The 18,313-nt window shown below is 39.8% G+C and overlaps 1 protein-coding gene across 11 annotated transcripts in view; it reads left to right on the forward strand.

The window, feature by feature from the left end:
- Positions 1-18,313, forward strand: part of GALNT1 (polypeptide N-acetylgalactosaminyltransferase 1) — a 184,914-nt gene that overhangs the window by 52,789 nt on the left and 113,812 nt on the right. For all 11 annotated transcript variants that reach the window (XM_038389894.2, XM_038389893.2, XM_043508614.1 and 8 more), the window contains one exon: positions 12,171-12,400. In XM_038389894.2, coding sequence (XP_038245822.1) covers positions 12,262-12,400 — 139 coding nt within the window. In that variant the 5' untranslated portion in view covers positions 12,171-12,261. The remainder of the gene's footprint in view (positions 1-12,170; positions 12,401-18,313) is intronic.

The following is an 18,313-nucleotide window of genomic DNA, read 5'->3' on the forward strand; positions in this document are numbered from 1 at the left end:
AGTTCTTACATATCCTTAAAGATTTCAGGGACGCATTATGCTCATTAGGGATCTAGTGTGGCTCTGCATGCCGGAAAATGGTGCTCATCAAGGGAATTGTGAACCTGGGCTGGAGAGTGCTGGAGGAGCAGAGCAAGCCCCCGACCCTGCTCCCTGGCAGGAGCTCGAGAGCAGGATAAAAACATCTGATGAGCCAGAAGTGGCCCGCTGGCCGTAGTTTGCCAACCCCTGGCCTAGTATGTTTCTTAAGGAGTACAGAAATTACATGGTTTCTATAATGACCAACCTAAATCAGATCACATATTAAAAATTGACAGCATTGCTTTTAAATCTTTCTTTTTTTTTAATGGTAGTTCACAACATGTTTTCAGTTAGAACCATGAAAAAGGAATTTTGGCTTCAGATCAGTGTTGTAACTGCTTAAATACAGCATATAGTGTAGAAACCTGTTTAAGATCATTAACGTCAGTGTAATCCTTTGTAAATTAAATAAACTTGTATGTTGAAGATTACTAATGCAGTCCAAGATGAAGTTGGTCCAAAATGAAAAAGAAAATTGCATGGTTGTGATATGGACAGAAGAAGACTTTTATTATTTATTATTTTTGTTTCCAGTTATATAGGTGTGAGAATCTGGAATGTTAACTTTTAACTTGCCGTGGTACATTTACCAAAGGAACAAATAAGAGCGGAAACGAAATAGTATTGTATGAGCAGTAATTTAAAGCTGACCTTTTTCTGTAATGCCAAATGGATCATGACAAAATAGTCAATTTGATTTTACTGAACTTCAAATTTAGCATGCATGAGGTTATATATTTTTTATTTTCAGTTTCCATTCTAAATTTGAGTCTTTATGGAGCTATCAAGATTGTGGCTTAAAGATAGGCATTTGATATTTGACCTTTTTGATAGTCCTCCTATAAGAAGGTTTTTAATGGAAACTGGATGTTCCTTTGGTTGTTTAGTGCTTTCAGCAGTTGAAGTATAGTCCAGTACCAAGAACAAAGAGGGCTTCCTGCTCTTCTCCCTGTGTCTGTAGTCCCTTATTCACTTTGCAGCAGTACTGCGAAAAACCTTTTGATCTTATTGGATGTGGTTTTCTGAGGCAAGATCTAGTTTTACAGAGATCCTCAATTTGTTTATCTGCTGCTGAGCATGGTTATATATTCCAAGGATCATTAAGCAGACACAGAAGTGCTCCAGTTAGAGAGACTGCCCCAAACATGCTAGTAGGGGCTATAGCTACAACACACACAGTTTCTATTGAACTAGGCCATTGTCCCTTCTGGTTGATCCTTTTAGGATTCAGCAAGGTGTTCTCTCACTAAGGGCAGTCTCATGTCAACCCATTTCTTGAAACCTTATTTGATTTAGCCAGCCTCTTCGTTGTGGTTGAGAAACCAAGACCCCAGCCTTCATCACTAGGGCTGTGGGGTCCTTCATACTTCCTTTGATAGCTCAAGGTCTTAATCTAGAACCAGACTGTGAAGTCTGAGGTCCCACAGGAATATACATAGATTCCAAAAGAGACTAAGATCTGTTGAATTAGCGCTGGTTCTCTTTCTGTTCAGTCAGTCCTGTGACAGTCATGGGTTTTCTGTCAGATCACTCCTGCAATGCCCTAGATCAGAGGAAAAATAAAGGAAAAAGCTCTTAGAGCTCCAATCAGCATCATTTTCAGAAGAATCTGAAAAGGGTCTTACTATACCTTAACTTAACATGTTCCTCCAGCCCAAGACCATCTTAAGGTGAAGTGTGAGAAATTTAAAATGATCTTCCTAATTCCATAATATCTGGAGATTAGTTTTCAGCATTCTCCATCTGAAGTTCACTTTTATTATTTTACATACCTCTGTTGCCTCATTGCTCTTTTAAACTGAACTGTTGTCTCAATCTTCTCACGATCTCCATATGAAAGTTTTTTCCCATGTCTCTAGTCATTTTTGTTGAGTCTGAATCCCTTTTAGTTTTGCTACATCTAGTCTCCCCATAGACTTTTTTCAGTTGCCAGATGTGACCATGAGGAGCAAGCCATTCTGTGAACTGAACCAATTTTCTTCAAATTAAGCTTGTTTTGAGGATCTCATTGAAACTTGGTCTAAGACTTGTCTTGGTTTTTGAGCTATACTGTGAACTTACTACATCTTAAGGTGTTAAAAAAAAAATTGTACTGTGTTCCCAAATTTTATATTATAACGATGCTGTATTTTAAGGTGTATGCACTCGGTTGAGATTCTGCCACCCCTTTTTAGAACTTCGTTATTTCTAAGATTATAATTTTATTGCCCAGATACTATGGTGATAGGTACCCTTTGGAAATATGTATTTTATACAAATACACAAGGAACTGAGGCAGAGGGACTGTGTAACTTTGGGAAAGTCACTGAAGAAGGCTGCAGTAGAGCAGAAAATTGAATTTGAGTCCTCCAAGTCCCAGGTTAGCACCCTAACCATTGAGACATCCTACCTGTCTGGATTGTCAGATTTGCTAAGGAAATAAAATATTTTTTTTGTCTGCAGATGGGAAAATACTGACTTTAAAATTGCATAACTTCATTCCTTCTGCCTTGTGTCCTTCCCACTCAAGCCATTTTAATTTCTGGAAGAGTTTAGAAGTACTAGCAGTAGAAATCTAATGCTAATATCCCCTTTGAAATTGTACAATTCCATTTTCAAGTGAAGTACAGGATTTAATCTCCATGTGTATGTATAATCTCTCTATAAATGTCTGCTGTAAAAAAGATCAAAAAGGCCACCATGGCTAAAAAGAGTACAAGATGTGGTTAGAGATAAAAAGGCATCCTTTAAAAATTGGAAGTCCTATCCCACTGAGGAGAATAGAAAGCAGAATAAACTCTGGCAAGTCAAATGTAAAAGTATCATGAGGTAGGCCAAAAAAGAATTTGAACAGGTAGTCAAAGGCTCAAAAACTAACAGCAATTTTTTTGTTTGAAGTACAACAGACGCAGTAGGTCTGCCAAACAATCAGTGGGGCGCTGTGTGATTGAGGTGTAAAAGGAGTATTCCAGGAAGACAAGGCTGTTGTGGAGAAGCTAACTGAATTCTTTGCACTGGTTTTCACTGCAGAGGATGTGAAGGAGATTCCATAAATGAGCCATTCTTTTTAGGTTGCAAATCTGAGGAACTGTCCCAGATTGAGGTGTCAGTAGAGGAGGTTTTGGAACAAATTGATAAATTAACAGTGATAAGTCACCAGGATCAAATGGTATTTCCCCTGAGAGTTCTGAAGGAACTCAAATATGAAATTGCAGAAGTATTAAATGTGGTATGTAACCTGTCACTTTAATCAGCCTGTACCAGATAGCTAATGGATGTCTGTTTTTAAAAAAAAAAAAAAAAAAAAAGCTCAAGAGGTGACCTTGGCAATTATAGGTAACTCCAGTACCAGGCAGATTGGTTGGAACCATAGTAAAGAAAAGAATTATCAAATACATAGCTGAACGCGATATGCTGGGAAGACTCAGCATGGCTTTCGTAAAGGGAAATCATGACACACTAATCTATTAGAATTTGACAAGGCTGTGGACATCGGTGATACAGTGTACTTGGACTTTCAGAGAGCTTTTGACAAGATCCTACACCAGAGGCTTTTAAGTCCAGTAAGCAGTCATGAGATAAGAGGGAAGGTCCTCTTTTGGGTTAGTAACTCATTAAAAGATAGGAAACAAAAGGTAGGAATAAATCTTAGTGGAGAGAGGAAAATAGCAGCATTTCCCAAGGCTCTGTACTGGGGCCAGTTCTGTTCAACGTATTCATAAATGATCTAAAAAAAGGGGTAAACACTGGGGTGGCAAAGCTTGCAGATACAAAATTCCATGAAATAGTTTAGGCCAAAGCAGATTGCGAAGTTACAAAGAGTTCTCACAAGACTGGGGACAAATGGCAAAGTATTGGGCATTGGAAAACAAAATTCCAGCTATACATACAAAATGGTGGGGTCTAAATTAGCTGTTCCCACTCAAGAAAGAGCTCTTGGAGTCATTGTGGATAATTCTCTGAAAACATCCGGTGTACAGTGGCAATGTCTCCCCCCCACCCCCCCGTACCTCCCCCAAAAAGCTAACAATGCTAGGAACTATTAGGAAATAGTTAGGTAATAGGACAGAAAATATCATAATCCTACTGTATAAATCCATGATACACCCATATCTTGAATACTGTGTGCAGTTCTGGTGCTCTCTCAAAAAAATATATCGAAGAAAAAGTACAGAGAAGAGTAAGAAAAATGATTAGGCGTATGAAACAACTTCCATATGGAAAGATGAAAAAAAAATTTCAGTTTAGAAAAGAGATGACTAAGGGGGCGATATGTTAGAAGTCTATAAAATCATGGATGGTGTGGAGAAAGAATGAATAAGTGTTATTTACCCCTTCACGTAACACAAGTACCGGGGTAACCCAGTGAAATTAATAGCAGATTTAAAATAAAAGAAAGTATTTTTTCACACAATGCACAGTCAACCTGTGGAACTCCTTGCCAGATTCATAGATACTAAGGTCAGACGGGACCATTCTGATCATCTAGTCCGACCTCCTGCACAGCACAGGCCACAGAATCTCACCCACCCACTCCTACGAAAAACCTCACCTATGTCTGAGCTATTGAAGTCCTCAAATCGTGGTTTAAAGACTTCAAGGAGCAGAAAAGCCTCCCTCAAGTGACCCGTGCTCCATGCTACAGAGGAAGGCGAAAAACCTCCAGGGCCTCTCCAATCTGACCTGGAGGAAAATTCCCAACCGACCCCAAATATGGTGATCAGCTAAACCCTGAGCATATGGGCAAGATTCACCAGCCAGATACTACAGAAAATTCTTTCCTGGGTAACTCAGATCCCATCCATCTAATATCCCATCTCAGGGGATTTGGCCTATTTACCCTGAATATTTAAAGATCAATTACTTACCAAAATCCCATTATCCCATCATACCATCTCCTCCATAAACTTATCAAGTAGAATCTTAAAACCAGATAGATCTTTTGCCCCCACTGCTTCCCTTGGAAGGCGATTCCAAAACTTCACTCCTCTGATGGTTAGAAACCTTTGTCTAATTTCAAGTCTAAACTTCCCAATGACCAGTTTATACCCATTTGTTCTTGTGTCCACATTGGTGCTGAGCTTAAATAATTCCTCTCCCTCTCCTGTATTTATCCCTCTGATATATTTATCAAGAGCAATCATATCTCCCCTCAACCTTCTTTTAGTTAGGCTAAACAAGCCAAGCTCCTTAAGTCTCCTTTCATAAGACAAGTTTTCCATTCCTCGGATCATCCTAGTAGCCTTTCTCTGTACCTGCTCCAGCTTGAATTCATCCTTTTTAAACATGGGAGACCAGAAATCACACAGTATTCTAGGTGAGGGCTCACTAGTGCCTTGTATAATGGTACTAAAACCTCCTTATCCCTACTGGAAATGCCTCTCCTGATGAATCCCAAAACCGCATTAGCTTTTTTCACAGCCATATCACATTGGCAGCTCATAGTCATCCTATGATCAACCAATACTCCAAGATCCTTCTCCTCTTCCGTTACTTCTAATTGATGCGTCCCTAGCTTATAACTAAAATTCTTGTTATTAATCCCTAAATGCATAACCTTACACTTCTCACTATTAAATTTCATCCTATTACTATTACTCCAGTTTGCAAGGTCATCCAGATCCTCCTGTATAATATCCCGATCCTTCTCCAAATTGGCAATACCTCCCAGCTTTGTATCATCTGCAAACTTTATTAGCACACTCCCACTTTTTGTGCCAAGGTCAGTTATAAAAAGATTAAATAAGATTGGTCCCAAAACCAATCCCTGAGGAACTCCACTGGTAACCTCCCTCCAACCTGACAGTTCGCCTTTCAGTAGGACCCGTTGCAGTCTCCCCTTTAACCAATTCCTTATCCACCTTTTGATGTTCATATTGATCCCCATCTTCTCCAATTAAACTAATAATCCCCCATGTGGCACGGTATCAAATGCCTTATTGAAATCTAGGTAAATTAGATCCACTGCGTTTCCTTTATCTAAAAAATCTGTTACTTTTTCAAAAAAGATTAGGTTGCTTTGGCACGATCTTTTGTAAAACCATGTTGTATTTTGTCCCATTTACCATTGACTTCAATGTCCTTAACTAATTTCTCCTTCAAAATTTTTTCCAGGACCTTGCATGCTACAGATGTCAAACTAACTGGCCTGTAGTTACCCGGATCACTTTTTTTTTTCCTTTCTTAAAAATAGGAACTATATTAGCAATTCTCCAATCATTTGGTACAACTCCTGAGTTTACAGATTCATTAAAAATTCTTGCTAATGGGTTTGCAATTTCAGGTGCCAATTCCTTTAATATTCTTGGATGAAGATTATCTGGGCCCCCCCGATTTAGTCCCATTAAGCTGTTTGAGTTTCGCTTCTACCTCAGATATGGTAATATCTACCTCCATATCCTCATTCCCATTTGTCATGCTACCATTATCCCTAAGATCCTCTTTAGCCTTACTAAAGACTGAGGCAAAGTATTTGTTTAGATATTGGGCCATGCCTAGATTATCTTTAACCTCCACTCTATCCTCAGTGTTTAGCGGCCCCACTTCTTCTTTCTTAGTTTTCTTCTTATTTATATGGCTATAGAACCTTTTACTATTGGTTTTAATTCCCCTTGCAAGGTCCAACTCTACTCTACTTTTAGCCCGTCTCACTTTATCCCTACATGTTCTGACCTCAATAAGGTAGCTTTCCTTGCTGATCCCTCCCATCTTCCACTCCCTGTATGCTTTGTTTCTTCTTAATCACTTCTCTAAGATGCTTGCTCATCCAGCTTGGTCTACAACTCCTTTCTTGGGATACAGGCTTCCATAGCTTCTGCAGCTTTGATTTAAAGTAATCCCAGGCCTTCTCTACCTTTAGATCCATAAATTCTTCAGTCCAATCCACTTCCCTAACTAATTTCCTTAATTTTTGAAAGTCAGCCCTTTTGAAATCAAAAACTCTAGTTTCAGATTTAATTTTGTTAATCCTTCCGTTCAGTTTGAACTGAATTAGCTCATGATCACTTGAGCCAAGATTGTCCCCTACAACCATTTGTTCTATGAGGTTCTCGCTACTCACCAAAATTATATCTTAAATGACATCCCCTCTAGTCGGTTCAGCAACTACTTGATGAAGGAATCCATCAGCTATCGCATCTAGGAAAATTTGAGCCCTATTATTATTACTAGCGCTGGTCCTCCAGTCTATATCTGGGAAGTTAGTCTCCCATGATCACGCAGTTTCCATTAGTATTTACTTTAAAAAGGGCTCTATCCATATCCAAATTAGATCCCGGAGGTCTATAGCACACCCCGAGCACTATCGTAGGAGAGGCTTTACTAGTTATCTTCCCCAATGTAATTTTTGCCCAGACAGACTCTGTCTTATCCATTGCATCGCTTCTTATTTCTTTACATTCTACCTCATCATTGATATACAATGCTACTCCACCACCTTTACCTTTGTTTCTGTCTTTCCTAAACAGCACATACCCTTCAATACCTGTAGTCCAGTCATGACTACTATTCCACCACATTTGTTATCCCTATAATACCTGGTTTCACTTCCTGCACCAGTAGCTCTAGTTCCTCCATTTTGTTACCTAGGCTCCTCGCATTGGTGTACAAACATCTTAATTTTTGCTGTTTGGCCTCGCTCACATTTTGTACCCTATTAGGCACAGTCATTCTACAGCCAGTATAACCTATTAGACTAGTATCCACACCGCCCTCGCTCCTTATATACATTCTCTTTACCCATGGCTGTATCCTTTCTTACTTCGTCGTCTTCCTCCTCAATGCTAAAATCTGGCGTGGCGATTACCTGGACATCTCCCAACCATCTCCCCCAAATTCCTAGTTTAAAGCTCTCTTTATCAGTTGTGCCAGCCTTGATCCTAGAAGTCTATTTCCTTCCCTACTCAGATGAAGTCCATCCCGAGAAAACTGTCCTCTGTCTGTGAATGCCTCCCAGTGGCCATACATCCCAAAGCCCTCCTTATAGCACCACTGCCTAAGCCATCTGTTGCCAGTCATAATCTTGTCACACCTTTGTTGCCCTTCTCTAGGAACAGGTAGGATCCCGCTGAAGATCACCTGAGCCTCAGTTTCCTTAAGCGTCTTCCCCAGCCTAGCATAGTCTCCCTTAATACTTTCCAGCGAGAATCTAGCTGTATCATTTGTTCCCACATGAAGGATAATTAGGGGATTCTTTCCCGCTCCCTTTAGGATCCTTTTCAACCTCAGATGATATTGAGAAGACCAAGACTATAACAGGGTTCATAAAAGATGGTGTCCCAAGCCTGTTTGCCAGAAGCTGGGAATGGGTGACACGAGATGGATCACTTGATTACCTGTTCTGTTCATTCCCTCTGGGGAATCCTATTGGAAGACCGGATACTGGCTAGATGGACCTCTGGTCTGACCCATATGGCTGTTCTTACGGAGAATAGGTCCACCAATGGCTGTTAACCAAGATGGTCAGGGCACAACCTCATGCTCTGGGTGTCCCAAAACCTCTGGTTGCCAGAAACTGGGACTGGACAACACGGGATAAATCACTTAATTGTCCTGTTCTGTTCATTCCCTCTGAAGCTTCTTGTACCCGCCACTGTTGGAAGATACAATACTGGGCTAGATGGACCATTGGTCTGACCCAATGTGGCCATTCTTACGTTCTTATCAGATGTGAAATTCATGATGCAGTTCACGGATGGGGTAGGAGAAGCAGTTGAAGTTTGGGAGTGCTAACAAGATGGTAATTGTCCCCCTGAGTAGTGACTACAAACATAAAGCTATGAAGATCACATTAACTGAGTGATTTAATTTAAATGTAAAATTTCTGTCTGCCATGACAGATCCTCTGATAGATCTGTATTTATGCCTCCTAGAGTTGTAAAGTTTTCCTGGAACAGGTCTGATCTGGTCAGTCTTAGGAAAACAGCACTGCATTGGTTAATGCCTGGTTCACATATGAAATATCTTTGTAATCATATGGGCTAGAAATATAATTAATTTTAAAAATGCAGGCTTAAAAAACCTCCAAGGCTGCTTTGGGTGTTGCAAAAGTCATAGAAGCTGAGAGTGTGAGACAGTGTGACATGAGCGTTACTCATAGCCCTAAAAACTTGATATCTTTTCCTAGAAGAGAACTGAATTGCTCCACCTTTTCATGATATAGCATTTGGCCAATAATGTAGAAGAAAGACAGTGTTGCATAATAAGTTCTCTAAAGAAAATGGAGGTTTGTTTGAGCTGTCTTTATTTCTGTGGTTTTCTGTTTCTAACTGTGGTTGTAATTGCTGATTCATCCCCCTTAAAAGATGCTTCAGGAAGAGATTGCATATATAGCAACAATGCATATGGTGAAGAGACTTCTTTCAGAGCAGGAAGCAGAGGAAGTTGCCTAGAAAGGAAATTGCATGTGATTGAACCATTTTCTAGTAAAATCTTAACATTTATTAATTTGATGGAGCAGTTTAGACAAAGTTGTGTATAGTTTTGTTACCCAGCATAAAACCTGTAACATGTTGCTGGCAGTAATTGATAGAAGCCAGTTTACATTATTTGTGTTCTTGTTTTTGAAACTAATTTGTTAATTAGGGAAGCTCAAAGCTTGTGTTTGGTTTTTAATATTTTTGACAATTGTCAGTCTGCAGTATGGCAATTTACAGTGGTGTCTGTGGAATGTATTCTTAATTTGAATTAAGTGGAACATCATAAAATTTAAAGGGTTCATTTCTAAAACTTTAATATGTTGAAAAGCGGGTAAATATTTGTCCAGTAATCAAATTTGGTCAAACTGGATTCAATGATTGGGTTCATTCGAAACTTATAAGTTAGAAGGACTCTTATTTTAAATGGCAGTTTATTAGTTGAGATTTATTTTGCTTTGGATGTCTACCAGGTTACTCCTGTTGCTGGATCCTTCACTGCACTTGATGATTTTTATTCTAATCAATATTTACTTTGGTACACTTAGCAAAGTGTGGGGTTTTTCTTTTTAAACTCTGTATAGCTGAGTTGTTAATTAACATAGTGCCCAAAGGTACATTAGGTGCTTTGAGGCTATTTTAGTAATAGTGTAGCACCTAGGAGATCATTATTCAGAGCACTGTACAAAAAGAACAAAAGGGTGGTCCCTGCACCTAAAAGTTTATGATCAAAGTTATAAGATGAGAGAACAGACAGACCAACAGGGAAGTCCAGGCAACTGAGAGAGAATATTTGTAATCATGGTAGGCAGCAATCTCAGCTCACCAATGACCTAGTAATGTTGACATTTTTTGTGAAGACACTTCTGTCTCGGGTAGAAGGGAGTCTGAAGTATAAGACAGTTCTGAAAATCCTTTTCCATTTTTTTAATATCTTGGCTTACTTGCCCCTTTCTAGCTATTAATCATAAGCATTTTCTTGCTTTAATTTCTATTTCATATTGTGAGTTTTTCAATACACACGTTCTTCACTCTCTAGGCATGAAAAGCTTGTCAAAGTTGGAACATATTTTTGAATTGCAGCATCCTATTACAAAACAAACAGCTAAGTCTAAATCAATTTGATATTTTTAAAAAGAACATTAATATTATTATTAATAATAATAACATAATAACATTAATAATGCACTATATCAAATGTGTTCAATACTATTTCAGTTCTAGGTTGATACTGTGTAATATGCTGATGTAGACCTCTGATGTTTTGGGTTTTTTTGGGAGGGGGGATCATGGAGAAAACTTGTTTCAGTGAGTGATGGAGACTATTGTAGTATACAGGCTTGCTCTATAAAGTGCTCAGACTTCCAACTTTCATTGAAGGCAACATATGAAATTTGCTATTATATTATTGGAGAGAATCCAGAGGGGATCAAGAATAAGGGGGTTTAAAAACCATGAACTATGAAGAAAGGTTGAAAGTACTCAGCATGTTTAGTGAAGAGAAGGCTAATGGGAGAGAGAAGTCCTCATATATGTAAAAGGTTGTCATAAAGCGGTCACTGATCAATCTTTCTCCATGTCCACTGAGAGTAGAAGTAATAATGGGCTTAATTTAAATTAAGGGAGACTTAGGTTAGTTATTAGACAAAACTTTCCAACTATAAGCATATGTAAGACATGGAAAAGCTTATCTAAGGAGGTTGTGAAATCCCGATCATTTGAGGGTTTTAAGAACAGGTTAGACAAACATCTGTCAGGGATGATCTAGGTATATGCAATCCTGCTTCAGTATGGGCTGGACTAGAGGTCCCTTCCAGTCCTGCATTTCTGTGATTCTAAATAGCAAATATAAAATGAAAATCCTGCCTTTTACATCTGTGTGGTATGTGATGTTTAGTTACTCTATGTAGAATAGTAAGCTATAGTCACTGTTTAAGCTTTGGAAATAAAATCCAAAATTGCTATAGGAATTTGGCCCAAACGGTCTCCTAAAAATTGAGTGTCTGTTTCGGAAACAGCAAAGTGGAACGAAATTGTGGGTTTTTTTGTTTTTTGTGTTTTTGTTTTTTGAACCACGTTGCAAATTTAATTAAATCTGTTTCTTGCCATATTACAGCAGTCCTAGAAATAAATACTGGCATTTTCAAAACTTTACCAGTAAAGACTGGAGCAAAGGTTGTCTTCATTTTCTTGTTCATCACCAAGCTAATTCTAGTATTTAATCTAGTATTCTCTGTGTACTGTTAATAATTCCCCTCTAGCCAAGTGTGTTTCAGTCCAAGGAAAGTTAGAAAAGACTGTTTGTTGGGGTCAGACCTTTCATTATGCTGGCTAACCTAAATTTCCAAAGAGTAAACAATTATATGAAGTCCAAATTCAAAGAGTGGCTTTTAATTTGAATATAGTTGCATATTCTCTTCTGCATTGACTAGATAACTTGGCATTTTGGCTATTGGCATTGACATTTTGGAGGCATGAGTGTTAACACATCACCAGACTTAGTTGCCTTAGTTGTCTCTACTCTCTCTTCACCTGTAGAGTGCCTCTAGCATTTCTTAACTTTTGCATGTGGACCAGTGTGATAACTAATTTGACATGCAAATTAGTTATCCTAAAATGTAAGTAAAATTGGCTCTTTGGGTATTACTTCTCTTTTTGGATTTTTTTTATAACATCTATTCTTTGTTTTCTTTTCAGATACAGAACATGGTCTCGGAAACTGGATTAAAGCAATCTTGTTGACATTTTTATTTATACTTTTTTATTTTTGTATTTGACTTAAAGTGCCATGAGAAAATTTGCATATTGCAAGGTGGTCCTTGCCACCTCACTGGTTTGGGTGCTTTTGGATATGTTTCTATTGCTGTACTTCAGTGAATGCAACAAATGTGATGAGAAAAAAGAGCGAGGTCTACCTGCTGGAGACGGTGAGTAGATGTTCATAAATTACAATTTATAAGCATCAGTGAAAAACTTGCCCATTGATAATTCCCAACAGTATGAGTATGGCTTCATCTTGTACATATCACAAATGTTTTCAGAATCTTTAAAAAAAAAAAAAAAAAAAAAAACCAAACAAACAAAAACAAACACACACACACACACACACACACACACAGAGTTTGTGTAGGCTCTCTAATACTGAGGCATTCTGAAGGCAGATTTCATTTAAGATGACTTTAATATCAATTGCATGCAGTGGATAGTATAAGAAAGTAACAGTTAAGAAAATAATCCAAATCCTTCCCTACCGTAATGTAAATCTACAGTAACTCCATTGACATCAATAGCATTACATCAGTGAAACTAAGAGCTGTATTTGGCCAATTAATATAGTAATTTTGAAGGACAGTGAACTCATTTCAAAATAAATGTTGGAACAAAAGGGTATTTATTAAAATTAGTACAGTAAGCCCTCCAGGGTTGCATTGTTGAATAAGTGCGTATTTTTGAAACAGAAACTATTTTATTCTGTAGCAAAGTTCTTCAAGAAAGCTCTGCTACTCCTGTTCTCCTTTGCTTCCCAGCATAGTTTCCATATGCCACCCAATGGAGCTCTCAGTGCTTTTAGAAAGAATATTTTGAACTGCATAAAACTGTTGCTACTATAGTATAAAGTATGGAGCTTTTCTGGGTTCAATACAGGTAAGACTATTTTTCTTTGTAGATGTATAAAACCAAATAAAGCTGTAAAATACAGATGGAGCTGGCAATGGCCATCGTTAAGATGGCCTTCCACTTTCCATTATAACTCTGACTTCAGGATGGGTTGATTTAAATCACCTGGTGGAAAGCCTCACTTTAAATAATTGGTTTTAATCCATTTTTCTGTTATCTAAAGAAGGGTGCATTCTCCTTGGTTGATATTACCATTAAAACATGTTGATTTACAACTAAATAGAGCCTCTACTCTGGATTAGGTACAGCTGTTTGCTACCTAGGATGGTAGCTTATAACTACAGATAAAAATGTAGATGCGGGCTGTCAAACGATTAAAAATATTAATCGCACTGTTAAACAACAATAAAATACCATTAATTTAAATTTTTTGTTTCCTACATTTTCAAATATTGATTTCAATTACAACTTGGAACACAGTGTACGTCATGCTTCAACCACCATTCCAAAGGACATGTGTCAATGCTAATGAGCAGTTCTGCTCATAATGATCCAAAGCAGTGCGGACAGACGCATGTTCATTTTTTATCATCTGAATCAGATGCCACCAACAGAAGGTTGATTTTCTTTTTTGGTGGTTCGGGTTCTGTAGTTTCCACGTTGGAGTGTTGCTCTTTTAAGGCTTCTGAAGCATGCTCCACACCCTGTCCCTCTCAGATTTTGGAAGGCACTTCAGATTCTTAAATCTTGGGTCGAGTGCTGTAGCTATCTCTAGAAATCTCACATTGGTACCTTCTTTGCATTTTGTCAAATCTGCAGTGAAAGTGTTCTTAACATGAACAACATGCTGGGTCATCATCCGAGACCGCTATAACATAAAATACATGGCAGTGTAGCAAGGTCTGCCAAGCCTCTGGGGGGCGGTGGGGAGCTACTGCCTCGCCGAAAGGATTTGGTCACACCTCTCCGTTGATGGGGAATTAGCGGAGGGAGGTGTGCTGTCGTAATTGGCATGACCAGGGGTACCAGCCAGAGTCATTGGTGCCCTCCTTGAGCAGGGGAGTGTCGCCAAGAGTCAGAGCTCTTTATCAGAGGGGCGGCAGAGGTAGGGGAACGCAGGCTCACCCGACTCCACTGCATTCCAGCCCAGGGTCCTGACAGTGGGAGGAGAGGGTCCCGCCACTGGGTCAGCGGGGATCTGTCAGCAACATGCTGACCAAATACTAACTCACTGCACTATCCAGTTCTGCCCCTGGGCTACTTCCTACCTGTTTTCTCAGGTGGGTCCCTCTGGTTCCTCTAACTCGTCGTGATATTCAGCCATTGGTAGCTCCAGCTCACCCTCAGTGTCAAGCTCACTCTGGCTCGGGTCGCTGCCTGGCTCCTCCAGTCCCTCGGGGTACACTGTGGCCAGCAGTCCTTGTAGCCCAAGTTCTTCCTCAAGGTCAGGTTTCCCCTGGTCCAGGGCATCCCCTGGTTCGGCAGCAGGGTCTACAGGGAACAGCCAGCAGTCTGTGTCTGTCTCCCTCCCTGGTACTTCCCTGACTGGATTAAGGGCCCCGCGTTTTGTACTTCCTGTTCCACTCCTCCCCTTCTGGGGGGTGGAGTAAACTTGGCCTGGCCCTGCTTCCTCAGGCTGAGAGAGTGGCTCTTTACCCTCTGGTTCAGAGGGAGGCCACCCTGGCTCCCTCAAGGCAGAACATGGGTAAAACACAGAGCAGGAGACATACTATTCTCCCGCAAGGAGTTCAGTCACAAATTTAATTAATGCATTCTTTTTTTTAACAAGCATATCCTCTGGAATGGTGGCAGAAGCATGAAGGGGCATATGAATGTTTAGCATATTTGGCACATAAATACCTTGAAGTGAGGGCTACGGAAGTGCCTTGTGAACACCTGTTCTCACTTTCTGGTGATAATGCTGCTGACTTCTTACTTACAATATCTCCTGAGAAAACAAACTTGCTTGTCTTTAGTGATTGGTTGAACAAGAAGTAGAACTGAGTGGATTTGTAGGCTCTAAAATTTTACATTGTTTTGTTTTGAGTGCAGTTATGTAACAAAAAAAAAAACTACTTTTATAAGTTGCACTTTCACAATAAAGGGATTGCATTACGGTTTTGTATGAGGTGAATTGAAAAATGCTATTTTCTCATTTTTACAGTGCAAATATTTGTAATAATAATATAAAGTGAGCACTGTACACTTTGTATTCTGTGTTGTAATTGAAATCAATATATTTGAAAATGTAGAAAAACGTCCAAAAATATTTTCCGTTGGTATTCTGTTTAAAGGTGCGATTAATCATGATTAATTTTTGAGTTAATCGCGTGAGTTAACTGCGATTAATCGACAGCTCTCTCTCTCTCTCCCTCCATGTATATATGTATGTATGTGGAGAGAGAAGTGTGTGTGTGTGTGTGTGTGTGTGTGTGTGTAATTTCTTTATTTAAGCAGTTGTATAGCTTTCAGATTCTTCTGAATTGTGCATTTTTAGTGTATTTAGAAAGGGTGAATGATGGATTGATTATTTACTAGGTAATTAACTTTTTCGTCATGATTTGTGTCAAGCTGCATTAGGATGGTAACTAGAATTTAATTAAACACAACAGCTTATAAAATTTATTTTAATTAAAGCAACTGTGAATGCTTTAGATACATAAACTTCTCTTTATCAAAGGATGTTTCACACTTACAACTAAATGATTTATTAAACAGAGAAATTAAACATAGTCAGTAAATTTAAATTGATTATCACAGGCCAGTCCGGGAAATTTTTCAAATACGTCTAAGTGAAAGTGACTGCAGCTCAAGTTCTTACTTGCATTAGTCTCTTGAAAATGACAGTCTCCTAAATTAGTTAGGCTGGCCTATTGTACCATAAGGCTTAACCTCATAAATTTGATTTCCTCCTAATTATTTATATAGAAAAAACTTTTGCCTTAACTCAGTTTTCCACTCATTTAATGGAGATGTACTAGTCCCTTCATGCTTTAGAAAAGGGACTTGAAAATATTACGGGGGTGTATGTCAGAGAGGTGCCTATAGAGGTCCCTGTGAAAATCCACCTCTATTTGAGAGTTACCGGTATATGCCCTTGAAAATTGACAATGATACATACACAGTGGTTTGGACACCAAGATTCCGTCATGGCTTATAGTATACTACTTCTAAGTGCAGCAGGAGCTGAGCATGAGACTTCTTACAGTTGCTTCTTCTGGCTGTTTGGAGCTTTTGTTGTGCCAGCCACCAGACCTGAGTAGGGAGACTTTACGCTGTCTGCTTCTCCGCTGATGTCCAGCATCATGGAGTAGGAGGAGGAGAAGGAGAAAACAGCCTGCATTTAAATGCAAGGAGTGAGGAGCTGGGAAAGCAGTACGCTAGGAAGGGACAGGAGCAGAGGGAGAAGGATTAGTTATATGGGGCAGGAATAGAATGGGATAGACATGGGGAGATGTGGGCAGAAGGCCTTCTGATTTAAAGCATCTTGAGAACCTGGAATAGAATTCAGGATTATTAAGTCCCCACATTTCCCTGTTGTCTAGCAAGTAGCTGTGAAATCGATCAGCGAAGTATCTCATCCCCTTCCAATGACTGCTGTCAGCTACTCCATAAGTGTAGTGGTAGAAGTCTATACTATGGATTTAAACTTGCCAGCCCTAAAGGTGACCAATATTGGGGGGGATGGGTTGGATTGAATATGGTTATATTACAGGTGATAGAATTTCAATTTCCTTCACTTGGTGGTTTGTTTTTTTTTTAAACCCTAGGTAATTACACAGAAAAAGACTCCATTAAAAGTTAGGTTTCAAAGTCAAGCACCCAAGACTTAAGAAATATCAAAATTAAGGTGGTCCATGCAACTGTAAATCAGCAACCTGGAATGTATGCATTACTTGCAGTCTTTACATGATCACCTATTTATTTTTTTCTCCGTGAGGCTTCTGCCTCATTCAGTGCATAGGATAGACAGTGCCCAAACAGGATTTTGTAGAGGAGGAAGCTGATTGTAGGACCCCAATCTCGTTTCTTATAGAACTTGGAAGTTGAGTAGTGAACGAGACAGGAAACTGCAGGAAGAGAAAGGTTGATCTCATGGTTTAAGCGTTGAACGCCACCCAGAGAACTGGGTTTCTGTAAACTACCAATGTGCAACTGGACAAGTCCCTTAAACCAAACTTTTAGGAGGTGGCCACTAACTGTGGGGCTCATTTTTGGGTGCCCAATTTGAGACATAGGGGATTTGATATACCGAAGTGCTGAGCACTCTCAACCACAATTGAAGTCAATGGCAGCTGTGCTTAGAATGTATAAACTGGAAGTACTTGGAAAAATCAGTCCTAAGCATCTCAAGTGGGGCATTTGAAATTAGTACAGTAAAAACTTTGGTATCCAGCACGTTGAGGGAATGGAGGGTGTCAGTAAGTTAAAAATTCTGGTTAACTAAGAGGGAGGGAAGGAGCGCAGGACTGGGGCTTGGGGCATGAGAGGGGATTTGAGGTCGTGGATCCTGGCGGCGCTCTCCTCGGGTGGCTTCCTGCAAGAGGCGACATGTCCCTGCTAATCCTAGGCTGAGATGCAGTCAGGTGGCTCTGCACGTTGCCTCTGCCTGCAGGCGCCACCCCCATAGCTCCCAGGGCTGTGGTCCCTGGCCAATGGGAGCTGCAGAGACAGCGTAAGCCCACTGTGGCTGTTCCTCCGCCTAAGACCATTGACTGCAGCCAATGGGAGCTACGGGGGCAGTGCCTGTGGGCAGAGGCAGTATGCAGAGCCACCTGGTCACACCTCCACCTAGGAGCAGCAGGGACATGTCGCCTCTTGTAGGAAGCCACCCAAGGAGAGCGCTTCCAGGATCCGACACCTTGAATCCCCTCCCATGCCCCAACCCCCTGCTCTGAGTCCTGTCCCGCACTCACTCCCTCCCAGAGCCCACACCCCACAATCCTCCTCTCCCATGGCACCCCCCACCCCCAAAATGCCAGTTTATAGAGCATTCTGGTTGGTAAAGTGCCGGATAACACAGCATTTACTATAGATACTTTGACAACTTTGGTCTTAATCTCTATGCCTTAATTTCCAGTTGTAAAATGATGATATTTTACGTCATAAGTGTGTTATGAAGACAAAATAAATAGTGTTGAGGCTCTTCTGATTTTTAAGGCCAGAATCTGTGTTTGGAGCTTTTAATGTGACTAATTTCTTTTAAGTTTAATTACTGTGTC

This window comes from Dermochelys coriacea, chromosome 2, assembly GCF_009764565.3.
Source record: "Dermochelys coriacea isolate rDerCor1 chromosome 2, rDerCor1.pri.v4, whole genome shotgun sequence".
NCBI lineage: Eukaryota > Metazoa > Chordata > Testudines > Dermochelyidae > Dermochelys > Dermochelys coriacea.